Source organism: Chelonia mydas, chromosome 22 (assembly GCF_015237465.2).
Source record: "Chelonia mydas isolate rCheMyd1 chromosome 22, rCheMyd1.pri.v2, whole genome shotgun sequence".
Classification (NCBI taxonomy): domain Eukaryota; kingdom Metazoa; phylum Chordata; order Testudines; family Cheloniidae; genus Chelonia; species Chelonia mydas.
Window position 1 is genome coordinate 13,480,256 of NC_051262.2, and position 27,999 is coordinate 13,508,254.

Here is a 27,999-nt window from a genome sequence, read left to right on the forward strand (position 1 = left end):
CATAGCTTAGCATTTTAGCTGAGATTTTCAAATATAAATACTTGTATTGTAATGACTCATTCAGAACCCTTAATACTTAACATACAGGCATGAGACACTAAGTCTTTCATTGAATTTGGCCCCAATTTCAGAGACACCTGGAATCAGAGCCAACTTTACATAATGTGAATGATTTATCTAGACAAAATATTGACAAATAGCTCTGAGTTTCCTCATTATTAATCTTGGTTAATTAAGGGGGAGAAGAAAAGTTCAGAATTAAACTTTAAAAATTCACAGACTGGGGAGCCTGAATGTATTTTGCAGCATTTATTTTAAGTGAAAAAGATGCATTTCCATGAAAAAGGGTTCTGTAGGTTTTACAAGTGCCCCACAAACATTCCCTTCAGCGGAATCCTCCCTGTCATATTCAGCACTTTATGAGGCTGAGTGAAAAGAATGTAGGCTTAAGCACTCTGAAAGTTACATATTAACTTCCTATTTATGAATTAATTTAGGGCTGTGTATAAGGCATGGTTAACCAGTGCTGGAATTCAAACGGCCAGAACTAAGGAGATCCTGCTACATTCTTTCATTTACAATGCGGCCATCATTAGAGGAACAGCCCTACCTTAATCCTAGCATTGTGGGTGCCAGAACTTTGTTAGAGAAGCTGCCTATGGTGTCTGCTGGTATGAATAGAAAGAGAGGTAAAGGCTTTTTTAAAGTTTATTAGCAACCGATGATCTACTAAAGGGCCACATTCCAATACGCTCACCCATGTTGGGTAGTACCTTTCTCTGCGAGAAATCCTGTTCAAGTCAATAGGATTTCTGGTAGAATAAAGCTAGGGTGACCATATTTCCCCAAAGGAAAACAGGACACCCTCAGCCGCTCGACCAAGTCCCTTTCCCCCTGCGTGAGACTGTTGCCAGTCGGAAGGGAACACTGTTGCCTGCTGGAACACTGCCACCCCGCCCCATGCAGGGCTGGCACCTCTGCTTGCCTTTCCCCCACACATTCCTCCACCGTGCACCCCACTTTTTTGACAAAAGTGGGCATTTGTCCCGTATGCTCTTGCCAACTGATCGAGTCAGCAAGAGAAAATGGGACAAATGCCCACTTTTGAAAAAAAAAAAAAAAAAAAAGTCGGGCCGGCTGGGACAGGGCTTAAAAAAAGGGACTGTCCCGGCCAAAATGGGATATATGATCACCCGAAATAAAGCACTATTCAGTGTGATAAGTGTATCAGAATCTGGCTATACAACAAGGCAGGCTGAAACACAAAGGAAATAATGGCTCGGCAGGTGGCCCACAAAGTTTACTGCTATTGTTAACGGAAGAGATATTCAAAGGCACAAAGGGCAGTCAGGTGTAATTGACTTTCAGTAAGCATTGGAGCCAGGGAGCTGATCAATCTGATGTCAACAGAGCTATGACAATTTACGGCAGCTGAGAGTCTGCCATGAATGCCTACTTCCTCTTTGTGCCTTTGAAAATCCACATCAGTAGCTCTTGTCTCTCTTCAGAATTTTAAAAATATATCTGATTTTGCAAACTGTGTAGGTAGCTAGTCTACGTATCCAGGGACCAAATTCTGCTCTCATTCACAACGATATATATCTGGAGTAACTCTGCTGATTTCAGTGGTGTTACTCCAGATTTACACCTGTGTAAATGAAAGCGTAATTTGACCTGATGTGCTCTTCTCATTGTTACCGTCTCCCTCCCTGTGACTCCTTCTGTTTGTTACACCCACTTGTTCCATGATGTCTCTTCAGATTGCAAACTCTTCAGGGCAGGAGCTGTCTCTTAGTGTGTTTGTACAGTGCCTAGCACAATAAGGCCCAGGTCTGATTGGGGCCCCGGGCACTACTGTAATGCAAATAACAAACAATAACAATAATATGCCTAGATTTCTTCTATCAGGTTTGGAGCTAGCATCCACAACACGAGTAGCAAGATTGTGACATGATACAGCCATCTCCTTTGAAGTGAAGGGTTGACATATTAGGTGCAAGTGGAAAAAAAGACTCCTAATAAAGGACTGGAAAGAATGAAATCAAGCCAAAAGATTTTTACTTAAGGATATATTTACTTCTGAGATGTTCATTTTGGAAACACGTCTCTCAATCGATTGTTACAGTCACGGCATACAAACTGAGAAGTTAGATAAAAACAAAATCCTCTTTCTGGAAGGTTGCAGTGCAACACTATTTCTTGCAATCCAGAACCTTCACAACATGAGAACCAAAAACAGAGAGGGATAATGCAGGCTGCTCCCTAAGGCACAGAGGCACAATTCACCCAGCTTGCTCTAGACTGGCTCTTTGCAGACTTGCCGCTGCTAGACCCAGATTGCATATTTCACTACAGAGCCCCTTAGCCAGCAAGCAGGACCAGGAAACCCCTGAGAACTGACACTTTAGCATGGTTTTCAATACACCACTCCATACTGTGATTTCTTTGCACTTTTATATTGCTTGCAATTAAAATAAGGAAGCTCTTCCTACCTGGATGACTTGTGCATATCCATAAGTTGCCGCGAGGTGTAAAGCGGATTGCCCTTTATCGTCCACAGCATTGACATCAGCCCCTGTCAGTATCAAATCATAGACTATGGCTGGTTGTCTGGCAGTTACAGCAACCAACAGGGGAGTCTGAAAATAGCAGCAAAACAAATACAATACAAGACACTGGCAACAGTGAAACTAATAAAAAAGAAAAGGCCGTGTGGAGGAAGAGGGACTCCGTGCAGGACTCATGGGAAGACTGAGCCCTCATGTTGCCCAAGGATGCTCCTGTTAGAGAGGCATGGAACTCTTGTCATGGGCAGTGTTATGAGAAACACAGTGTTCCCTTCTGAGCATAGAAAGAGACAGAAACATGCCTGGATAAGGCCCTTGCATGAAACTGAAATAAATCCTGTACTTGTCCCCAGGATGAAATTCACCCGTGTTCAGAAGGCTTATGAATCATGTATGGGAGATGTGTTTTTCAGTGGGAATGAAGTGATGCTCAGGCTTAGTGCTGGCACAGAGGTGAATTAAATGCTGCTATTCTGGTTTGAGCGGGGTACAGTGCCTACATTACCTTTCCTCTGTGCTCCTTGGCATCTAGTCTTCGCAGCTCTCTCATACGCTCTGCGGCTGCCAGTGAGTATTCCCTCATACCTTTAGCTGCATAAATATGTAGAATTCTAAGACAGTAAATAAAGACACTGATCATTGCCTATCCACGAATCATCCTGGAGATTAACAGTTTTACAGAGCAGCACTATCTGGTCTGTGGTTTTCTGCTATGAGAGTTGGACTCCACAGAAAGGGCCTATGGTGTGCACTGAGGAGCCATTTAAAGGTCTGATCTTGAAAACAGACATAGTGCTAGCTTCCATGAGTTAAACCTATTGATTTCAATAGCATGCAGTTTTACTCAATTCTTGTACAGCCTAGTTACAGGCTTTCTTTCAGATGAACGCTCTCTACCGGGACTGAAATTCACCCCTGTGCACTGGGCAGTTCTTAAGTCCTACTTAACAGAACCACAACGTTATCCTTGAAGTGGTCCAGTAATATATATAGTACTACATTATCCCATGTATATGCAGTGGACACATGGGTAATACCTGTGCATCAAAAGTAACAAAGATCCTCTTTTAAATGATTTAATCTCTAGGATAAATCCAGAATTTCTTGTCAAGGTGGCTCTACATGTTTTTCGAAGCTAGTGGCTTGAAGGAAAGAATGTTATGTTGATGCTATTAAGTCCTCAGTGCAATCAAGTTATAAAATAACAGCAGAAATATTCCTTACGGGTTAGGGTTCATTGGAGATGAGGTCTCTAATGATGGGGAGAATTCTACACCTAGGCTGCACTTAATTCTGCAGTTTAGATGAAATTCTCCTCTGAAGAGGGCTAGCACAAAGCTATGCATCACTTAAGTCCCACTTCAACCCTGCTTTGAGGTCTTCAAGTGGGATTTAAGCTGTGCATAATTTTGTGCTGGCCCTGTGTGCAGGGGGGAATTTTACCCTGTAAGTATTAGTACTGTGATGTCAGTCACTTGGGCATCCTTCTCCTTATTAAATATTGTTCTATATTTTTCATTTAGAATAATATAGTGATGGACAAATGCTTGTTTTCTTAGACAACTCTGTTCTGTCCTACGTAATGGCCACAAATTTATGGCCTCAGGGGCACAGTTTGCACTCTAAAAAACATGTACAATGTTAACTGGGCATCTGATTTCCAGCCAGCCTCAGTATTAAGTGCAGCCCCACTCAGCCTGGCCTTTTGTCTAGATTTTTTCTGCCAAAATAAGGACAAATGTGCACAGAATGAAGCTTTGTGGGACCTGGGCCATGTTAGGCCGTATATAAGCTAAAGCAGGTAGACCACACCCCTGGACATAAAGAGAAAAATAATAAAAGGTGCTGATATGTGAATTAACAGTCACAATACCTAGATGGGTTAGAGTTCCTGTTAGCTTGGCCAAATTAATAAAAAAAAAAACATACATCTGCTTTCTGAAATGCTGATGCACAGCTGTGGAAACAAACAAACCAACCAGCATCCAAAGTGCAAACAAACCAGCATCCAAAGTGCAGGCAGATATGTATGAGCAAATTCTTTGCTGATATAAGTGGGTACAGCTCCTCTGACTTCTGGCACTTCAGCCATTTATACCAGCAGAATTTGGTCCATAGAGCATGATCATGGACATCTTTACTGGGAGGTGATGTGATCTACTAGCTAGGGCACTGGACTGGGAGTCAGGAGATCTCAGCTCTATTCCTGGCTCTGCCACTGGCCTGGTCTGTGACTTTGGACAAGTCACTCTGTCTTGTCTACTCAGACTGTAAGCTCTTCAGGGTAGGGGTTATCTCCTAGCATGTGTTTCTGCAGTGTCTAGCACAATGTGTCCCCACTCTTAATTGAAGCCTCTCTAGGCCCTACTGTAACACAAATAAATAACAACACGACTGCAGGACCAGTTGCATAAGAAAGGACTACTTGAGTGAGGAAGGTTTTGAGCCCATATTTGGCTCACGAGAGTCTCTTTTAGCATACATTAAATCAACACAAAGCCATGTAATTAATCGCTGGTTATAGTCTGGTAACCATGCTATCAAACTAACATTATTGATTTCCAAGCCAGTATGTTTATATTGTGTCAAATGCCATGGGATACCTCTCTGAGTATGAAAAAACCACTCTAGGCGTAGGAAAGTTACTGTAGATCTTTATTGAAAATTGTTTTTTTTTAATCTAACAGAACAACCCAGAAAGAAATCCATAGACATCACATCATCATTTTATATACAACTGGGAGATTTTACATACAGTGAAATGAAAAAAAAAGTTTCAAATAAATCTTGGCAAACACTTGGGCCTGATTCACAACTGCACCACCCTGGTGTTATGCTGGTGTCACTCTCTTACCAGCATAAAACTGGAGTAACACAGTGGTACATCAAGCCTCATCTAATTAATTTCTTTGCTGGGTTTTTCTGCAAATTTAAGCCACTAATACCAGTAAGCCTAAACTACTGCAGTTTTCAGACAACTTCATGATCATTTGCATGATCTGTTGTTTAAATCCTTTAGATTTGTCAATAGTGAAACCTGCTTTGAAAGTCTTATAGACACTGGACCCGATTTTGCAGTCCTCACTCAGGCAAAAACTGTGACCTTATTTGGAATATTGCCTGGGTAGGAGGAGGAGTAGTGGGCACCAATTAGTTAACCGATGCAAGGTAACAACGCTTTGAATCAATTCATTCCAAAAATAGTTCTAAATGCTACAATCATCTAAGGCTCCTGGGCTTTCTGAAGCAGAAAAATCCAGAGAAATTGTGTTCATCATCTAGGAGTCCCTTGTTTATTAAGAAAACAGTTAACAAATGTTAAAAATGGATATGTCCTCATGCAAATATCTTTGTCTGTGGCATGATGCCAGGGAACACCAGTAGTGATATTTACAATAGCTTTAGAAGGGGCAGTATATGCTATTCATTTTCCAGTGAATAAAAACAAAATGCAATAATTATGCTTCATATGCCTGTGACTCTAAAAGACTGGAGTACAGAGAAACTTTCAATGTCAATAAAGTACATTAAAGGTCTCTAATTTAACATGACCTGTCTCCAATTTTAGGATTGTTTATCATCGTTGTAAACTGAACTAAGGCCCAAGAACAAGAGACTGAATGACAGTGCTGCCAGTATTGCCAGACACCCATCCTAATTTGGGAAGGCCCAGTCTTCTCAATGATCTCCTGACATAGGGCCATATCTTGTAATCCCACTGGGACCAGGTTCTGTCTCTTAGTGCAACACACAACATCATGAGGCAACCGTAAAATATGACTCTCCCAGTTTTAAAGGGGAACATTTCACATACTGATTGCTGAAAATGCATCAGTCCAATTACCCCTCTCACACTGAGCTAGAGCTCTGCATGAAGACAAGTCTGTACATTTTGCAAGAATGATCAGTAAAATGAAATTAAGAAGCAATTGTACAATTCTTTGCCTACGTAATTTTGTGTTCCTCTCTGGCTGGTGACCTCTTTTCACACTAACACATATCTCACCAGTTCTGTTTATATTACTGGTCTTCTGACTGGCTAACAATTGGTGCTATCACAGGAGTAAAAATATTCATAACCATACAATGAAATTTTTCAATCGTGTTATCAATTAAAGGACCATCTCATTTCAGGCCCCACACTTAAGCTGGCCTTTTTCAAAAAGATTTATTAAGCACACGTAGTGGGGTCTTTTCCTCTGTCTGAGCAAAGCAAAGATATAGTTGTGTGACCGTTACACACAGCTCAAGAAAATATGGCTTGTAAAGTAAACCCTCTAAGACACCCTTAAGATATGTGTATCCAGATGCTACAGTCAGACACTACAGGGTTAGCAAATATGTTACTAAAAACCCAGGTCAGTTTGAGCCCATGTTCCACATATGAGGGTGAAATTTACTCCTTGCAGAGGGCCAGCACAAGAACTATGCACTGCAAAATTTCTACTACAAAGGACTAAAAGTGACTTTAGCAGTACATGAGTCTCGTGCTAGTCCTGTGCACACAGGTAAATTTCACCCTGAGTGCAAATCTCATATTCAGAGAACATTAGTGGTGATTGACAACAAAAATCTTTAAGAAAATAAATAGCCCAAACCTGTTTTTCTTGTACACTCAAAACTCTCATTGATTTCACTTGGAGTTTTGGGTGAACAAGAAATGTAGGATCAGGCCCCATATATACGACTTTAAAGCCCTTCAACAGAGAGAGTGTGATTTAAAACATACGTATCATTGTCTTCATCTTCTAGAAGTAGCTTTTCAATGGGCAGAGTGCTGATCACTCTTCTTGCATCCTCCAGTTCCTGTGGGGCTGGCTCTGGAATTGAAATAGGAAGTGGAACGAACTGTGGCCCAGGAAGCGAGGATGAAGCTGGCTGATACTGCAGGGTAGACGCTGGTAATGCAGAAATGGGCTGAGCCCATGGGAAATAGGTAAGAGGGGATTGCTGGTCTGTCACCTCCAGCTGCGGCACAACAGCTGGAGTGGTGCTTCTTGGCTGTTAAGTACAAAGATACCAGAATAAGGATACTCACTATCACAGTTAAAACATCTTTTCCTGGCTCCATAAAGTTTCATGTCCAGTATGAAAATGTTCACAAGCTCACCAGAAAGAGGGATGTAACTTGGTTAAAACCCCAGCTGCCAGCAAGCCAGCAAGTGCAATCTCAAAGTTTTTGCAGTGGTTAATATACTCGTACATATCACATTCCCATCACCTTTCTGGTCTCCCTCCTGCCTTCACTTTTGTAAGCCTGCAAGGCACCCTTTCAAGATTATTATAAATTGTATTTTGGACCTTCTATCCTCATCTGTGGCTCTCTGATAATGTTTCAACACGGATGGAATGTGTCAGGGTAAGCTGATATGATGCTGAACATGTCCTTGTCTACACTGACCACCAGTCACTCATGGTCAGCATCATGTCAGCTAAGTCAAGGTCATGTTTAAACACCATAAGATTTCTCAGTGAAAGCAAGTTCCCTGGAGGCTTTATTTAAAAACAAACAAACCACATCCTTACTGAAAAAACTGTATTGAAATAAACTCAGAAACAGCATCTAAAACACTAGGATTCTCAAGTGCAGTTCTGTCCTAGCTGTTTGTCCAAACAACAGAGCCTATTATATATTTGATATCTGATATTCTTCACATCTAGACAGAAGATTATAATTTATGATCCACTCTAATGGAAACTTCATGAACACCATGAATCAAAGCTGTAGGATTCCTTGTTAAGTTGGAGCTGATAGCAACATGACTTTATTGCTCTGCATTATTTTTCCTGAGCTGCAAACAATACTCTCCTAAGATAAAATCTGCCCACTGGCCTGATACAGCTCTCACTGAAGTCTATGGCAGTCCTACCACTGACTTCAATGGGAGCTGGAGAGGGTCTCATGAGAACAATGCAGAATGGTTCAGGAGTTAATTAGGTGGTGAGTGCTGGAGGGTTTGAGAGCGCATGGAACAGGGAAGCTTTGTTAAGAAAATTGGATTCACTCCGACTTCAACATAGTCAAATCTTTTAATCCCTCTCAAACCACAAGGATTCTCAGAACAATCCCCCTAATTTCCAGGCCCAGGCAGAGAGTAAATCAGGCCATCATATTAGACAGTTAGGTTACTAACAGGAATTTGTGGCTCACGTAGAAAACCATACGAGAGACTCACACCAGGAAGAGACAGTTGCATGACGATTGTAAAGAGGGTCACTAAGGCATGTCTCTCTACTCAGTCTCACTTCTCAGGACTGCTCGCCCTGCATACGCAATTATGGCAAAGGAAACTACTTCTGATTTTTCAGCACCACTTGCGTAACCTTTTACTGCAGACATCATCCTTGACAATATAATGTGAGGCAGGGATGTCAAGCAATTCACAGTATAAAGATAAATTTAGATACATGGGGCTTCTCATAGTTCCTACTGGAAAACAGTTTTGCCTTTATTTCTAGGTATCTTTAGCTTACCGCAAAATTGGTGATCAGCGGCTGGGATGCGTAAGTCAGAACTGAAGAGGGTCCAACAAGTGTATAACTGGGACACACAGGCTGAACATACATGTCTGCTGTGTATGGACAGCTGACTGCTTCATGTGACATATAATCCGGGTATGTTGTCCACTGGGTTAAGGGCTGTAGAGTAGCAGGAGAAGGCTGAGAGAGCCAACCAGAACATAATGCCCCTTCATCGGTAACTGGCAATGAAGAGGCAGTAACATCCATATCAATGCAAGGCTGGCCTGCAAAATAAGAAGAGAATTGTACCAAATGTCAGCCAAAGCATGGGCTGAAACGGAGCTGATGAACAAATGAAATAAATGTTTGGAAGCATTACCAAGTGGTGAATAGGACGGAAGTGGCTGATGGGGCAAAACAACCTAGAGAACAAAGAAGAATATTCAGATATCAGTTATGCCTGAAAGATTTAAACTCAACATATCTTGAGAAACTCTTGCTCGGAGCTGAAGTAGCAATAAATATATTATCATCAATTGCCTCTTAGATTTTGCTTGGTAGACGGTACCATATGCCTGTGTTATACAGGTATGAGAGCAGTTATCGAAAACTGTCTCAGGGTGAAATTCACCCCTCTGCAGTGTGTCAGCACAAGATCCATGCTCCACCGAAGCTTAAGTGAGATTTAAATGATAATTGAGACCTTGTGTGGCTCCACTGCTCAGAGTGAATTTTATTGTTAGTGAAGATACAGTCAAACTGCTTCCCTCCAGGAGTTTAAATACCAGAATAAATGGACCTAGCCTAAGCCCTGGTCTACACTAGGACTTTAGGTTGAATTTAGCAGCGTTAAATCGATGTAAACCTGCACCCGTCCACACGATGAAGCCCTTTATTTCGACTTAAAGGGCTCTTAAAATCAATTTCCTTACTCCACCCCTGACAAGTGGATTAGCGCTTAAATCGGCCTTGCCGGGGCGAATTTGGGGAACTGTGGACACAATTCGACGGTATTGGCCTCCGGGAGCTATCCCAGAGTGCTCCACTGTGACTGCTCTGGACAGCACTCTCAACTCAGATGCACGATTGTTTGCCGTTGCTCTGACGCAGGGAGGGGCAACTGACGACATGGCTTACAGGGTTGGCTTACAGGGAGTTAAAATCAACAAAGGGGGTGGCTTTACATCAAGGAGTATTTCAGGCAGGACTTCATGGAGGGTTCCAATAAGAAATGGTGCACCTAAGTTATTGTTCTTATTGGAACAAGCAGGTTGGTCTGGCCTCTGATTGATACATGGCTAGATTTACCTCGCTGCACCTTCTCTGTGAGTGACTGCAGTGTGACCTAGAGGAATGAATCCCCTAGACGGGGGGGCCGGGGGGGGAGGATTTGCAAATGAGTACAAAACAATTCTGGTCTATTTCTTGTTTTGATACACTCCATCTATCTTTTACACCTTTGGCTGGCAGCAGTCGGTGCAGAAGGACTGCATGCCATCCACATCTCATGGCTGCTCGGCAGAAGATGGTACAAGAGGACTGCTAGCCATCCTCATCTCTTGCCTGCCCGGCAGAAGATGATGCAATAGGACTGCTAGGAATCCGTATCGCCTGCCTGCTCACCATAAGATGGTTCAATAGGACTGACTGCAGGACTAAAGAGAATGACCTGATCAAGTCACTCCAAATTTAGTCCCTGTGCCCATGTCTGCCCAGGCGCTCCTGATCGACCTCATAGAGGCGACCAGGAGCACCTCGGACATGACGATAACAGCTACCAGTCCTACTGTACCGTCTACTGCCATAAGGCAATGGGTTGCTGCTGCTGTGTAGCAATGCAGTACCGCGTCTGCCAGCACCCAGGAGACATACGGTGACAGTGAGCTGAGCGGGCTCCATGCTTGCCGTGGTATGGCGTCTGCACGGGTAACTCAGGAAAAAAGGCGCAAAATGATTGTCTGCCTTTTCTTTCACGGAGGGAGGGAGGGAAGGGGGGCCTGACAACATGTACCCAGAACCACCCGCGACAATGTTTTAGCCCCATCAGGCATTGGGATCTCAACCCAGAATTCCAATGGGCAGTGGGATTGGAACTGGGAACTGGGAACTAGGATAGCTACCCACAGTGCAACGCTCCGGAAATCGACGCTTGCCTCGGTACTGTGGAAGCACTCCGCCGAGTTAATGCACTTAATGCACTTAGAGCATTTTCTGTGGGGACACACACACTCGAATATATAAAACCGATTTCTAAAAAACCAACTTCTATAAATTCGACCTAATTTCGTAGTGTAGACATACCCTAAATATAGGAAATGAGGGGCTAGAGAGCTCTTTTGGACAGCTTCGGTAGCTTTTAAGGTAGCTTTGCATGTTTTGGCTGGAACAGTATATACACAACAGGTCACGTGTATAACAGAGAGTTTTCAGCACACTACAAAATAGGAAATTAGACTCCATGGCGAAATAGCTCCACAAAGTTTAAGTGGATTTTTAAGAACTAGACATTTCTGTATCCCAGATGATACAAAGTGCATCTGCATAAGGCAACTATTCTGAATCCTCTGACTTATTTTGCTGATTTGGGTATTTTAAGCTGGGATTTTCAAAGAATCCTAAAGAAGACAGGTGCCCAAATCCCACTGAAAGCCAATGGGAGTTGAACACCTAACTCTCTCCTTTGACAACTTCAGCATTGCTGAGTTTCATGGTCTTGAATGCGTTGATTATGCTAGTGTAACCTGCTGTCTTGATAAATGAGCACTAGAAAGATAGGTGATCTAAGCACTGGACTGGGCATCACTCTACTGAGTTTTAGTCCTGGTTCTGAAACTGAACTCACTTGTGGCCTCGAGCAAGTCACTTAACTTCTCTGCCTCCTTTTGTTCCTGTCTAAGGGCTTGATCCTGCAAGGTACAGAGTTCTTTCAACTTCCATTAAAATTGATAGGAGCACATGATGGAGACAGGGACTGAGTGCCTATTCAGTCAGAAAGGAAGAGCTTTCCTCATGCATTCTGTGTTTTTTCTTACCGTTGTCGCTGCAGCTGCATTAACACTATGAATGTTGCCACGTTTCCTCTTCAGTAGCTCCTTCACTGGTTCTTTTACACGGACACCTTGATAGGGTCGTGGCTGCTGCTGATGCTCTGAAGCAGAAGCTGAGAAATATATTTTGGTGACATTTATTTTCCTTCACCCCTATACCAGTGCTAGGCCATAATCGCCATTTAGGAAAATCCCTTCTTTGCAGACTGCCCTGTCAATATGACTCTCTTTGCCTCCTAGAACAGGTTCTCCTGAGCTCAGAGTTAATGCTGCTCCTTGATACTAAAAAGGTGCAGTCTGCCTCCAGATTTGTGTTCCTTATGTATCGTACATATCATGCTGGCAATGCACTCATTCTCCAGCAACTCATGGAACAGAAGCCCTGGGATTGCTCCTCAGCAAGGTAATCTGCATAGCATCAGAGCAAGCTAAAATGAAATGAGCAGGTCTGCATGCAGAACTCCCATTTGGCTACAATCACCTGCAGAGATAACCACAGGATTGGGCCCAATATTTGTACATTTTTAAGAAAATTCTTTTAAAAATATATGTATGGAAAAATGTAGGCAGAATACTGCAGACTTGGCAGTAAAGCCAGACCCAGCTGTTACCCCCTTACCCCCCAAAACAAAACCTCCATCCCCTTGCCCCAAGACTAGGCTTGTTAGTAATCTGAGCAGTCTGGTGTGTTACATCAGGCCCAGCGTACAGTGAACGGATTCTATTAAATAAACTGTGATATCAGTCCAGTCATATTTAAAGCCTGTGAGGACATGGTTACTCATGAAAAGTGACCGCCATCATATAGTACAATATGCCCTACCTTAAATATCAACAACTGTTGCAGAATTATGCTGTGTTCATTAAGGGCATGGATATTAGCAGGACTCTGACACTATTTCTTTTTCATGTATATAGGCACACACTATAAACAATCAAAAAGTACCAACAGAGTTCTAGGCATTTTACAGACAGGTCTGAAGACAAGGCCCCAGCCCTGAAGAGTTTACAGTCTTAGTAGATAAAATACAAACACAGGAATGGAATGGGAAGTAACAAAAAGCTGTAATTCATAAAATGATCTATCAAACTCATGTAATTCATTTCACTTCAATGAGCTTTGGACCAGACCCTTAACTATAATCTACTTGTCTCATAATCCCTAGGTCTGGAATACTGGTTTCTTCAGGTACCTGGTGGGTGTAGCATGGAAAAAATGGTTTATTTTACTGGGCCTGCTGCTCCTCTCACTAGCGTCATTTTTACCCAGGTTTAATCCCACAGACTGCAAGGGAGCTATTTCAGAGAAAGTGCAAGAGAGGAATCAGGCCCACTGTGTTCAACTCTGAAAAAGATTTGGGGATCATGGTGGATAACCACTGAACAGGATCTCCCACTGTAAGACTGTGGCCAAAAGGGATAATGCGATCCTGGGATGCATAAACAGAGGAATCTCGAACAAGAGTAAAAAGGTTATTTTACCTCTGTATTTGGCACTTGGTGCGACTGCCGCTGGAATGCTATGTCCTTTTCTGGTGCCCAAAATTGAAAAAGCATGAGAAACTGGAGAAAGCTCAGAGAAGAGCCACGAGAATGATTAAAAGATAAGAAAACCTGCTTTACAGTGATAGACTCAAGGAGATCTATGGTTTAACAAAGAGAAGGTTAAGGGTGACTTGATTACAAAGTACCCACATGGGGAACAAGTATTTAATAATGGGCTCTTCAATGTACCAGAGAAAGGTATAACACAGGGGTCTCAAACACACGGCCCGCGGGGTTATTTTCTGCGGCCCGCCAGCTCCCCGCGACCCCCTTGCCCCCCCAGCGTTTACGTAGAGCGGCTCCAGCCTGGCGCACACTGGGGGCAGGGCAGGCTCCCTGCCTGCCTGCCCTGCCCCTGCACCGCTCCGGGAAGCGGCCAGGACCTGGGGGAGGGGGGGCACAGGGGTCTGTGTGTTGCCCTGGCCGCGCCTCCAGGTACCTCCCCCGAAGCTCCCATTGGCCGCGGTTCCCCATTCCCCCGGTGTGCCCCCCAAACCCTCCTGCAGCTGAACCCCCTGCTCCATCCCACACCCCAACCCCCTGCTGCACCCCACACCCCTCCGGCACCCCGCACCCTGACCCCCTGCCCTGAGCACCCTGACAAACCCCGCACCCTTTCTGCACCCCAACCCCCTGCCTTGAGCCCCCTGCTGCACCCCGCACCCCGACCCCCTGACCTGAGCCCCCTGACGAACCCCACACCCCTCCTGCACCCCAACCCCCTGCGGGCAGGGAGGGGGCGGAGTTGGGGTGGGGATTTCGGGGAAGGGATTGGAATGGGGGCAAGGAAGAGGTGGGGCAGGGGCGGGGCCTCATGGAAGGGGTGGAGTGGGGGTGGGGCCAGGGCCAGGGCAGCGGAGGGGGGGAGTCAGTGATGTGGCCCTTGGGCCAGTGTACTAGTCCTCATGTGGCCCTCGTGGTCATTTGAGGTTGAGACCCCTGGTATAACAAGATCCAATGGCTGGAAGCTGAAGCTAGACAAATTTAGATTGGAAACAAAAGGTGTAAATTTTTAATGGTGAGAATAATTAACCATTGGAACAATTTGCCTAGGGTTGTGGTATATTCTCCATGACTGACAACTTTTTAGATCAAGATTGGATGTTTTTCTGAAAGATATGGAATTATTCTGGGGAAGTTCTATGGCCTATGTTATATAGGAGGTCAGAGGATCATAATGGTCCTTTCTGGCCTTAGAATCCATGAATCTATGAACATATATAATAGGCATAGTCTATATGATTCCAGGAACGTCACTCTGTGTCATTCTGAAGTCTAGAACAGGGGTTCTCAAACTGTGGGTCAGGACCCAAAAGTGGGTCATGACCCCGTTTTAATGGGGTCGCCAAGGCTGATGTTAGACTTGCTGGGGACCATGGCCGAAGCCGAAGCCCGAGCCCCACCACCCATGGCCAAAGCTTCAGCCCTGGGCAGGGGGTCTAAGGTTACATGCGCCTCGCCCAGGGCAGAAGCTCAGGCTTCAGTCCCCCCTCCTGGGGTCAAGTAGTAATTTTTGTTGTCAGAAGGGGGTCACGGTGCCATGAAGTTTGAGAACCCCTGGCCTAGAACATCTGTTGAGTCAGTGTGAAGCAATGGAAACAGCTGCAAGCATGGTAAAGAGCTCTTTTTGTTTAGAATATCACCAGGTTGGATCATCCCTGGGTTTCACAGTCTGTTTCTTTCCACTTTTTAAGTTTTCCGCCCCATTTTGACTTTATGAATTATACCCATGTGGTGTACAGCTATAGGAAGGCATGTATCTATGCCATACCAAGAGCCTCAAGTCACTGTAATAACAGAATGAACACAAGCAATCACTACTCTCACTCTGGAGCTAATTTACATGCACAATTTCATTGACTGTATGAAGGAGACTGCACAGATGGTGTATTATTTGGCCTAACTGTCTTGCCCGTGCGCTCAGCACAAATCAACACAAATCTTTCAGCACAACCCCCCCAGACACAAATCAACACAACCAGACACATAACCGCACAACCAACACACACAATACCCCCAAACCCACATGGCCCCTCACCGCAGCACACACCCCTCATTCGCCACCTGCACAAATCCACACAACTCTCCCAGCACAACGCAACCATCTGCACCTTATCCCCGCAAATCACTCTGAACCTAGAATGTCTGTTGAGACAGTGTGAAGTGATGGAAATAACTACAAGTATGGCTGAGGTCTCTTTTAATTTAGAATATCACCAGGTTTAGTCATCACTGTGATTTTGCAAATTCTTAAGTTTGCAGCCGTTTTCAGCTTTTTACATCCATGACTTTACAAATTAGATGGCTTTTAGCTACTAGTATCCTATTATATATCTAATTTATATCTACATAATCTATATCTATCTATTGGATATACAATAACATTCCTATTATATATCTAATATACACATATAGCCTCTATAGATCTATATATAGATATAGCCAAAATAAAGAATAGGAATATGTTGTACCTATTGCTGCATGTACACAGCAAGCACAGGCCTCAATTCAGGAAAGCATCCCAATTCAGAAACACATTTAAACAAATTCTTCAGTTGAAGCATATGCTTAAGGGCTATCCTGCATCGGGCCCACATTCAGTTCTAAATCAAGTTTTGCGTATTGCCGTCCCAGGGGGTTTAAAAATTGGTTAGCAGGAGTGTGAGATATGGCAGCTAACTGCTTCCACAATTCATTTACTTTAACTGTCTTTTGAACATTCCCACTTCTCAATACACTCCTTTGATTTTTCTTGCTTTGCGGCCAGTTATCATAGTGACAGATCCCAGGGCTTAAGCCAAAAAAACTGCTAAGATCCACTTTGAAAAGCAAAGCTGGCAGCCAGCTAAAATGCATATCATAAAAGTCTTGTGACATTTTGAGTCGGAGGGAAGTACAATACTTCAGTAGGTGATATTATTGAGCCTTATCTTACATGAAGTATCCGGGGCAATTAATGACAGAAGGTGGCTGTGGTGTATCAAAGCTCAGAAAGGTATGATCATTATAAAACCATTGATATCAACACTTTAGCTGCCGTACTTTCACTGAACTTTGATTTGTAAATATACCAGCTGATAAATTCCCATTTGTAAAGTACCGCGCTGGCCCTTCTATTTATTAAGTATAACTAAATATTTCTTGAAACCATATCAAATATTGAATTTAAAATATAATTAAACTTAGAGATCATTTATTTAGAGATATAACAGATTCTTCATATGATAAAACAAAATGTTCATTATACTTCTGTTCATCTCTTCTATATACAAATGGATATAATATTTGGACATTTTAATTCATTTGTGTGTGTGCTAGAGAATTTTAAAATATAGATCTACTGTAAACCAGCAGAGTCAATGTCTACGTAGGCTATTCATCATTCTTATGTTTTTAAGACATTAAAATGGTTCAGCGGTTACAGACGTTTTAAATATTTTTAATACATTTCCTCCCCCCCACACACACACACATTGAGATCGTCAAGGTGATGCTGAAATATTCATTGTAGATGAAGTTCTCCCATCTAGAGGGCCAGGAAGAGATCTCTGTACTACTTAAACCCTGAAAATAAGGCTTAAATGGGGACTTAAGTAATGTATAAGCCTTGTGTAGATCCTCATCCAGAAAACTACATTAGTGGATCCCACCCTTGGGTGTACTAGTGAACCAATGCACGGTTTACTTTCTTGAAAACTGCTGTAATTGGATAGTTGTATCAAGAGTGTCTAGCTATTAATTGCTTGCAAATAAAAGAAACAATAGATGGGGAAAACCTGATTTGCTCTACGGTCTGACATCCCTTAAAAGATAATATCACATCATAAACCCCGTTAAAATATAGGTATATTTTTGCTTATCCAAAATAAATAACATATTTTAATTTATATTTCTCTTAACCCTTTGCTTCCTTTGGAGAGCATGTTGTGAATGCGGTCCACTCTGTGGGTATGGGTCCAGGGTCAGATTCTCAGCTCAAGTTCTGAAGCTTCATTGACTTCAAAGGCATTATACCAATTTCCACCTGCTAAAAATCTGGTGCCTTTAATAAATTTAACTGTATTTCCCCTGTTAGTCCTAAGGAGAATCAGAAAAGCCCAGATTCCAGCTGGTGAAAATTTCTGTAGCTGCACTGACTTGAATGGATCCACTGTACGGTAACAAATCTTGCAAAGCTCGACAACAAGGTAATGCATATTATGGATCCATGGCAGGTGCTTTTAAATTTCAAATGTAGCAATTTTTTCAATTGTTTAGCTTTTGTAAAGCTACCTAAATAAAGGCATTGCAAGTTAATGCCAAGCAATATTTTTTTAAATATCTAAGCTTGTTACAGAAACATATTCAAGCATTACTTATGTCTCTTCTTTTACCCTCCTGTGCGTTATTAATGTCTTACCTTTTTTTTAAAGGAAATCTAATCCAACTGTTGCATTTCAGTCTGAATATTAATTGCCTAGTTATGATCCACTTAATCATGGAATGCTGAAAGGCCCTTACAAATATGGTGGTACCAGACACGACTATAAACATGTGTATAAAATGTTCTCTTCATTCTTAACTGGAGACTAAGGACCAGATTCTGATCTCATTTACATCAGTTTAATAGCGATGTAAATGCAACCACTCCCTGATTTCGATTGACATAACTGAGAAGAGACTCAGACTGTAATTTTCTGTTAGTACGGATTTATTATTCTTAGTACTCTTGAAAGTGCCTAGATTCCCACTTAAGGATCAGAACCTGACTCTAACGAAGAAGACACTCCTGGCCCCTGTCAACTGAAGAGTCGGTAGCTATAACCTGAAGAACGATCTGAATATTAAACAATATATTTGAAATTAAGAGAATTATAATAGCACTTTTTGTTTTATATAGTTCATTTACATATGAAATGATTTATTTTGTACTTTAATGAATTTTAATTACAGGCTAGACTCTGCTACCACTATTCATGTTGGGTGAAATCCTGGCTCCACTGAAGTCAGTGGGAGTGTCATGGATTTCAATTTAGCCAGGATTTCACCTTGGGAGTAGGAGAGTACCTTATTCTTTGAGTAAGTGCATTGATTTCAGTGGGTCTACTTGCAAAGTAGGTTAATAATCAACTTGAGTAAGAGTGGCACTATCTGACCCCAAACTTTTGGGGGTTTTCTGGGGGCTGGGGTGAAAGGGGGATGATGGCATTTACTGTAAAAGCTGATAAATATACCTATTCACAGTTTCCTGTGTCAGCAGGGTAACCAACAACCTGAAAAAATATAACTAAGTCTGCAGAACATATTTCAGTTCCCCCAGAGCTGAAACAAAAATAATGTTAGGGCAGCTGCTTTTCCACTAGTCAAGTGTACACCAGGTCTGAGCTTTACAGACATACCCACAGGAAAATGACTTTCTGCTTTGGTGCACAGTTCATTGTTGAGCAAACAAATCTGATCATTACAAATTAAAAGTGACATGAGGAATAATGACATTCCCCAGATTCAGGTAAGTTCCTGATTCCAACAAACCTAGGCACTTCATTCTTCACCTTTTGGTGTAAGGTTTATCTTAAAACAAATGTTCCCCATTGTACCGTGTCCAGACAAAGCAGCATTTTAATTGTTTGCTTGTGACATGCTGTAAATGAACAAAGACACTCATGAACAAATTCTTTTAAAACAAATAAAAATACTTCACTGAAGTGGCAACAAGATGAGTGCAAACAATGAGCCAAATTCACTATGTGTTCCAGCTGCTTTGCACCACTCCTGTAATGAAAACAGCCATAAATCCTGCTGATGCAGACAGCGAAGCCAGGTTTGCAGCTGCTTTGTGTGGTCAGAGCAGTGCAAACCAGCTAGGGTCAATCCAACCCAGAGTCCAGCAAAGTCAATGGGAACCTCTCCATGTCTGAACAGCTTTGCAAGGTTTCTGAATGTAAATATATCTCAGTTCACTGCAATTCTCAATAGCCTATTCTTACACCAGCTACTATGAAGCTACTATGTGTTTGTATATCAGAGCTCCTTTCATCAAAGTTATTACTCACGATTTTGTTGAACATTTGGCATTAATGCTGACAAACACCCAACACACACACACACACACACACACACACACATATCCCAGGGTTCTGGGCTGTCACTCAAAATGGTTGACAGTTACTTCAGGCTCAACTAATGAGAACATTTACCAAACCCACTAACCCTGCTGGACCTTTGCACAGACTGACAATAGAAAACAATGATAATACTGTTTTACTACAGATCTCTGAAGAATCTTCCCGGACTGGTTTCCAAAAGAATAACAATCGAGCAACTTGAAGTCAGTGCAACGATTCACATTGACTTCAATGGACTTTGGATCAGGTTCTTATTGCAGACTAATATGAGCTCATAGTTACAGGTAACATATTTATCTCTTCTCTACCTATTCCTCTCCTTTTTTGGACTTATGTTTGGGGGGAAATCAGACCTGCCTTCTAAGCAGGGCCCAATCTGGCTCTAGTGTGAGTCTTGGCATTGAAGTCAGTAGGAATCTTGCCAATGAGTTCATTCGGATCAGGATCAGGCCTTAGATCATGGGGTTACAGGAGCTCAGAGAACATACTGTGCAAGACAGCTTGGCAAAGAAGGGAGAAATGCTGAGCAGATTAATATCTCAAGCGGTGATATTGTAAAATTCTGGGCTTCAGTTCCTTTGGCTCCCTGTCTTTTGGAATATTTATCTCAGGTATTTCCATAGCTCCTAGCACCACATTATCGCAGTGCTGAATAAGAGGTCATAAAACTTGCCTTTGAATAAGAGCCAAGTTAGCTCTGCAGTGAAGACATATCCTACGATTTGTCTATGCCATAGTAGCAGCGAGAGTTTTTCTGTGCAGTCAGTTCTGCTTCTTAACAATTTACATATGCTAAATGCTCGCATGCATATTGGTGCTTTGAAACCAGCACTGAGAACTTGATTTTTTAAATTATTTTTTCTTAAAAATTAAAACAAAACTCGTTTCCCAGCATCTTGTCTCTAATCAGTTCCAAGCTGTGAAGGCAATTAATGACAAACAGCTGCGTAAAAATCACAAAGCTCAAAAAGCATGAAAAGTTTTAGCTCTCTGAATTTCAGACGAATATTATTGCCCTGCACACACGCATAAACTACAGATTAATGTAAACCTGTGTCCTTTCAGACTACTCAGTACAATTTCCCATCAAGCCAATTTCCACTTTGAAATATACTGCATGCCTGACTGACTGCAACAGCAAATGACACACTTCTCACAGTTTCAGAAGATTTAGTGTTTCTTTACTCACAGTCTGGCATGTGAAAAGCTTATCAATTTATCAAAGCAACCAGTGTAAATATTTTTCTTCTTTCCTGTTGCCTCTCCCATATAATCAAAAAACTACAGAGAAATACAATGGCAATCTTTTCTTATTTGCAGTAATACAGAAGAGCAAACAATAACTGAATAACCAAAAATTCCAGGCTTTCAAGTAACAAACTAGTCTGAGTTTTTGGCTTGAATCTTGAAAACTGCATTGCACAATGCAGGCTGCTGACACCTTTATTCTACACTGTGAATTTTAATTTTTTAAAAGAAATGACGCTTAGCGTTGGATACACAACTTTTCTGCTCTGTCTGCGATCACAATCTGCTTACAATAATATAACAATACCTTTTTAGCAGTATTTAAGTAATGGGGTAAATATTGTATATTGTATATAATGGGGTAAACAAGTATCACACTTGTTCATGTCCACGCTTTATGTTGGTTTTAGATATTGAATCCCTTTACATATTTTTAAAAATACTATTAATTATTCAAACCAGTAATACAATTTTTCTATTTGTTGCTGCTTTGCGTTTAGTATACTTTTAACTCTCACACAGTAGTTCTGTCAGAGTTGAAATTTTTTCCCCTGAGTTATCGATATTTTGTTTTGCAATGTATCTACTTTAACAAAAGGCCATACTGTTCCAGTGGAGCTCAGAGAAAAGACTTTTACACTGATAAAAATATCTCTCCTAAAAGTTAAACAGCTAGGCAGGTGACTCTTCTTACGGCTTTATTGAATCAACTCCTCTTGTATTTAAATAAAGTCTTCCTAACTCTCCACAATTACTGACCAATAAGGAGCTGGTGTTTAAGGCACTGGACTTGGATTCTTGAGATCCAGCTTCAAATCCCAGCTGTGCTACAAACGGCTTGTGTGATGCTGAGCAAGTCAACAAAGGCCAGATTTTTAAAAGATATTTACATGACTAAAGATGCAGATAGGTGATTGGTGAGATTTTCAAAGGTATCAAAGCAGGTTAGGCACCTGACTCCCATTGGTTTAACTAGGTGCCTATCTGCATATTTAGACCCATTTGAACGCACATAAAATAATAATAATAAATGGAATGTCAGAAAAAGAGACGTTAAATTCCATCAGGTCCTCTCCACAATGTAGCTGTCAGCCTGGGCGTGCATCAGGACGAGGATTCCCCTGCGGTGACGGGAAAATATCACCCCTCTGGTGAACCCATAGCCAATTAGCCCAGGTACACTTTTGGGGGTAAAAATTCTAGGGGCCCATCCTCATTCTTCTGTCTTCTTGGTCAGCTGGTCTGTGGTGTTACTGGAGCCCCAGAAATGCAGTAATCTTTACAAGCTGCAAGAGGCAATAGGACAGAGGTGGGCAAACTACAGCCTGCGGGCCACATCCAGCCAGCGGGACCCTCCTGCCCGGCCCCTGAGCTCCTGGCCTGGGAGGCTCTCCCCTGGCCTCTCCCCGGCGGCCTCAGCGCGCCATGCTGCGGGTGTAGTGTATTAAACTGCTCCACGTAGGAATGTGCTACTGGTATCAGTTACGGAGAGCAATGCTCTGGGCGGCGCGGCTGTCGCGCCGCCAGCCACCGGTGCTCTGTGCTGCGCGGTAAGGGGGCAGGGAGCGGGTGGATAGAGGGCAGGGGAGTTTGGGATGGTGGTCAGGGGGCAGGGGTGTGGATGGGGTCAGGGCAGTCAGAGCACGGGGAACGGGGGGGGTTGAATGGGGGCAGGGGTCCCGGGGGAGGCAGTCGGGCGGGGGGCGGGGGTTGGATGGGGCAGTGGGGGGCAGTCAAGGGCAGGGGTTCTGAGGGCAGTCAGGGGACAGGGAGTCAGGAGTGGTGTATGGGGCAGGCGTCCTGGGGTGGCCGTCAGGGAACGGGAGGGGTGGTGGATGGGGCAGGAGTCCTGAGGGGGGGCGTCAGGGGGTGAGAAGCAAGGGCGGGGGATAGGGAGCGGGGGCACAGCCTCCCCTAACCGGCCCTCCATACAATTTCCGAAACCCGATGTGGCCCTCAGGCCAAAAAGTTTGCCCGCCCCTGCAATAGGGAGAACAGGCATCCTCGCAGGGCCACTCAGGAGGGAGTTTAGCGAGTTAAACTCTCCTCCCTTCTTCTCTGAGGGGTTTCATGAGTGTCTTATTCTGCCTCACGATCTGCCAGGAATATTCAGGAGTTGGGAACTAATAAGCACCCTGCACTCTTTGCTCCCAGAATCAGAGAGGATCAGGATCGACCCCTTGAGACTGCTGTAGTAGGACGACCAAGCCAGATTCTTCAGAGGAAGGTGTAAACCCTCATGCTGTGCTGGGCTGATGGGAGATTTTCTGACTGCCCTCAACAAACAACACCTGGCTCCTTCGTTGATGTGCTACTAGATAACAGAGAGTAACAGGCAGGAATAGCCCCGCTGCATCGAATTGACCGACAGAACTGTGTGATGTCATCTGATAAATTATGAAGTCACTCAGAAGATTACTCATCTGTGCTGCATTTGATTATCAATTGATTTATGGTCCCGCCAATGGGCTTTCTGTCCGAAGTTGACATTTCTGCTTCTCCTGGAATGCTGGGATAATGTGACTATCACAGCTGCAGCTCTGCGTGTTGCAGCCTGTCTGTGGGAGTCAACAAGCAGCATTTTCTGTGAGTCTGACACATTCTAGCTTTCCCATGAAGCATTAAAATTATTTTTGTAAGTAATGCTGACAATTAGAGCTGGATAGGAGTGGATTATACCATGTACTGTTTTCCTTGTTACGGGCGGATATTTTAATAAAAATGTAGTTAAATGCAAAGTGCTAAGCAAACATCTGGGCAGAGTGTTTGCTCTACAATCAAAAAACCTTGAGCAAGAGTGAAGGAACCAGAGTGCTGGTTCATTGCACAGTATAAGGAAACCCACTTTGGAGACTTCTGAGCACTCTAATTAGCACTCTAAATCAATAGCCCAAACATCTGACCTACCTTAAAAGCAACAGTGTACTTATTGACAGTTTTTGGTTGGGTCTGATTCTTATCTCTTGAAAATTGGTGTAAATCAGGAGTAACTAGTGAAGTTGATGGAGTTATATGAGTGTAAAGCCAGTGCAAGTGATACCAGAATCGCAGCCAATCACAGAAACTTAGAAATACAGGGCTGTAAGGGACCTCAAGAAGTCATCAAGCCCAGACCCCTGTGCTGAGGATCAAGTAAACCTAGACCATCCCTGCCATGTGTTTGTCTAACCTGCACTTAAAACCCTCCAGTGATGGGGACTCCACAACTTCTCTAGGTAACCTGTGCCAGTGCTCAACTATCCTTAGAGTTCAAAAGTTTTTCCTAATATCCAACCTAAATCTCCCTTGCTGCAGATTTAGCCCATTACTTCTTGTCCTCCCTTCAGTGGACACGAGGACAATGGATCCCTATCATCTTTATACCAGCCCTTAACTTGTTGGAAGACTGGTCTCAGGTCCCTCCTCAGTCCTCTTTTTTCAAGACTCAACATGCCTAGTTTTTTAACCTTTTCTCACAGGTCAGGTTTTCTCAACCTTTTATCATTTTTGTTGCTTTCTTATGGACTCCCTCCAGTTTGTCCACATCTTTCCTCAAGTGTGGTGCCCAGGATTGGACTCAGTACTCCAGCTCATCAGTGCCGAGCAGAGTGGGACAATTACCTCCTGTGTCTTACATTCAACACTCCAGTTAATAAACCCCAGAACCATATTAGCCTTTTTTTGCAGCTGCAGCACACTGATAACTCTTACTCAGTTTGTGGTCACCAGTAACCCCCAGCTAGCCAGTTATTCCCCATTTTGTAGCTGTGCATTTGATTTTTCCTTCCTAAGTGAAGTACTTTACACTTGTCTTTATTGAATTGCATCTTGTTGAATACAGACCAATTCTCCAAATTTTCAAGGTCATTTTGAATTTTTAACCTGTCCTCCAAAGTGCTTGCAACCCATCCCAGCTTGGTGTCATCTGCAATAACTTGGTTTTCTTGTTGTTATTTTAATGAAGTGATTACAGGCACTGTGAAGATTGGTAAGAATTAAATTTGGTCTATTCAAGATGGGCGTTGGATTCTAAAGGATGTACATACCACTGTTTCCTATCCGCTTTGGTCTGCTGAACATGCTGAATGCTCTAATTTGCAAGAATCCTGCATGGTGATTACATTTAACTTGGATACAAGGAAGATGAGGCAGACTAACAAAAGTAATCTTAACTTTTCTTTTGCACTGATAGAGTCTGAAGCTACAGAAAACTCTGAAGAGATTAGGATGCAATTTGTAGAGCTTGTTGAAGAGGCCTGCTGTTGTAATGGCTGCAGAGGGCAGCAACATCATGCATGAGGATATCAAAGGTCTAAGCCAACGTACGTTGAAGTTAATGGGAATTGGTAAAAAATAAGTCCAATTTTTCAGAACATTGGAGCCAATATTACAGATGGGGGAACTGAGATACACTGATGGGAAGAGATTTACCCATAGGTCTCACCCTCCCGACCTAATCCCTAGCTACAGCCCATAATATTGTTTCTATTTTAGTGAAACAAGCTTTCCATTTAATCTCTGATGTGGTCATTCATAGAGCCTGACACCTGGTTTGTGAAGCACTGATGTGCTTGATTCTTGTGCTATCCACCTTTCCCAGAGTGGTGTTACCAAAACTAAGACTCACAAGATGCAACACATTTTAGTTTCAGCTTTCAGTATCATTATTTGATACTTTCGGAAAGGGTGCTAAAACCCTCACATCTGTTGTGGTGTGCAGCAAGGGCTTTACATGATTTAAAGGCCATTTTGGTGGAGGCAAGATTGTCAAAGGTGCAAAGTGGAGTCGGGCACACAATCAACAGTACTTAAGTGACTTAGGAGCCTAAGGAGTCAGTGGAACTTAGTGTCTTAAGTCACATAAATGCTTTTGAAATTCTTAACTTGTGTGCATAAATACCATTTCATTTCACTTGGAGTTGGGTTCCTAATTTTCTCAGGCATCTTTGAAAATCTGACCCTTAAATCAAAGAAGTTATTTGAGATGGTCCAAAAATTTCATCAAAATTTCAGATGTTTGAAAAATTTCAACCAGCTCTATAAGCTATTACACAGAAATCAATTGCATGAAAGGCATGTTCGTTTGGTCATAAAAATCATATCTCATTTCAAATGCATGTGACAAAATGGTATTTGGTGCTGCGTTTTTAGAAACTTGCAGTTGCCATTAATAAACAAAAAATAGTTGCAGTGAGGGCTGGATTCCATTAACTAAGACCCTCCAAAGATGTGGGAAGCCCGTAGCAGTCACTTATCTTCTCCCATGGGCGGTGGCATGGGTTAGGGTATGACTTTCATACTAAAATGCACTGCTTAAATAGTCTTTGCAGGATTGATGCATTGAGGTCCCAATCCTGAAAAGATATTTTTCCCATGCAAAGTGCAGTGACTTCAAGGAAACTACTCCCAGTGCACAAACTTCAGCACATGCATAAGTCTTCGGAGGAACAGGGTTTGACTGTAAGCTGGTTTGGGCAAGGTTAATCATTTTCTATATGTTTGTACTGTGCCTAGCAGGAAGGACTCCTGACAGGATTGAGGCCTCTCTCTGTGGTGCTACTGTGATATCAATAGTAATAATGAGCAAATTCCCTCCAGCCAGGCTATGTGCATTCAAATCTGATGTCTTGTGTCATTCTTGCAGTCTCTTCTTACCAGGATGGGAATCATACTATTCTAGTGGCGCTTCCTGTTATCTTGAAGATCTTTTCAATCTAAACTGAGTCTTCCCACATTCCCTGTAAAACCCTGGGATAGTTGTCCAGAATTCTGTTTGAGTTTTCTTCCACCCTGGTATATAGGCTGAGCAAACATTTATGTCTCTGACCTAAACATTCTAAGGGACATTTCAGCACAATGCCTTTCACCTGACTTGCAAACCCAACGTGACAGGACTCTCCAGTCAGGCGACCACTTTGGACAGCTTTAATACAAAAAAGGCTGATTCACCCAGTTTAGTGACATCCATTTGTAACTCTCTGCAGTCAGCTTTTGACTTAACTATCATGTTCATCGATGTGTCTGATAATTCTGTTCTTTACCGTAGTTTCAACCAATTTGCCAGGTACTGAAGGGAGGTTTACCAGCCTATAATTTCCAGGATCACCTCTGGATCCCCCTTTTAAAAAATCAGTGTTACATTAGGTACCTGACAGTCATCCAGTACAAGGGTGATTCAAGCAATAGGTTACATACCATAGGTAGTAATTCTGCAATTCATCTTTGAGTCTTCAGAACTTTTGGATGCATACTGTCTGATCCTGGTGACATATTACTGTTTAATTTATCAATTTGTTCCAAAAACCCCTCTACTGATACCTCAATTTGGGACAGTTCCTCAGATTTGTCACCTAAAAAGAACAGTTTAGGTGTGGGAATCTCCCTCATATCCTCTGCACTGAAGTCTGATGCAAAGAATTCATTTAGCTTCTCTGCAATGGCCTGGTCCTCTTTGAGCGCTCCTTTAGCACCTTGATCATCCAGTGGACCCACGGATCATTTGGGAGGCTTCCGGCTTCTGATGTACTTTAAAAAATTGTTGTTAGTTTTTGTGTCTTTAGATAGTTGCTCTTCAAATTCTTTCTTTGCGTGCCTTATTATCTTTTTACACTTGATTTGCCAGAGTTTATGTTCCTTTCTATTTTTCTCAGTAGGATTTGACTTCCAATTTTTAAAGGATGCTTTCTTGCTTCAACTGCCTCGTTTACTCTGCTGTTTAGTCCTGGTGGAATTTTGTTTTGGTTCTCTTACTTTTTTTTTTATTTGGGGTAAATAGTTTGAGCCTCTATTATGGTGTTTTCAAATAGTCTCCAATCAGTTTGCAGGCATTTCACCCTTGTGGCTATTCCTTTAGTTTCCATTTAACATGCTTCCTCATTTTTGTGTCATTCTCCTTTTTTAAATTAAATGCTCCTGTGGTGGATTTCTTTGGCATTTTTTTCCTCTACAAGGATGTTAAAATGTATTACATTATGGTTGCTATTACCAAGCAGGTCAGCTATATTTGCCTCTTGGATCAGAACCTGTGTACCACTTAGGAGTAAATCA

The 27,999-nt window shown here is 42.6% G+C and overlaps 1 protein-coding gene and 1 long non-coding RNA gene across 6 annotated transcripts in view; one reads left to right on the forward strand and one right to left on the reverse strand.

Moving 5' to 3' along the window:
• The window catches only part of POU2AF1 (POU class 2 homeobox associating factor 1), a 63,996-nt gene that overhangs the window by 33,160 nt on the left and 2,837 nt on the right, over positions 1-27,999 (reverse strand). For 2 of the 4 annotated variants that reach the window (XM_043533885.1, XM_043533886.1), the window contains exons 2-7: positions 12,062-12,189; positions 9,409-9,451; positions 9,042-9,313; positions 7,297-7,568; positions 3,073-3,178; positions 2,493-2,639 (exon numbers count right to left, since the gene is read on the reverse strand). In XM_043533885.1, the coding sequence (XP_043389820.1) occupies positions 2,493-2,639; positions 3,073-3,178; positions 7,297-7,568; positions 9,042-9,313; positions 9,409-9,451; positions 12,062-12,189 (968 nt within the window). Of the gene's footprint in view, positions 1-2,492; positions 2,640-3,072; positions 3,179-5,204; positions 7,569-9,041; positions 9,314-9,408; positions 9,452-12,061; positions 12,190-27,999 lie in introns of those variants that run through there. The other 2 variants (XM_043533887.1, XM_037882363.2) reach the window with 2 other exon arrangements.
• Positions 398-27,999, forward strand: LOC122463522. 2 transcript variants are annotated; one of them, XR_006286963.1, is made up of 3 exons: positions 398-689; positions 19,871-20,009; positions 23,128-27,999. It is a non-coding gene; the product is annotated as an uncharacterized LOC122463522 (long non-coding RNA). The 2 variants fall into 2 exon arrangements; XR_006286964.1 differs by lacking the exon at positions 398-689 and adding an exon at positions 17,739-17,808.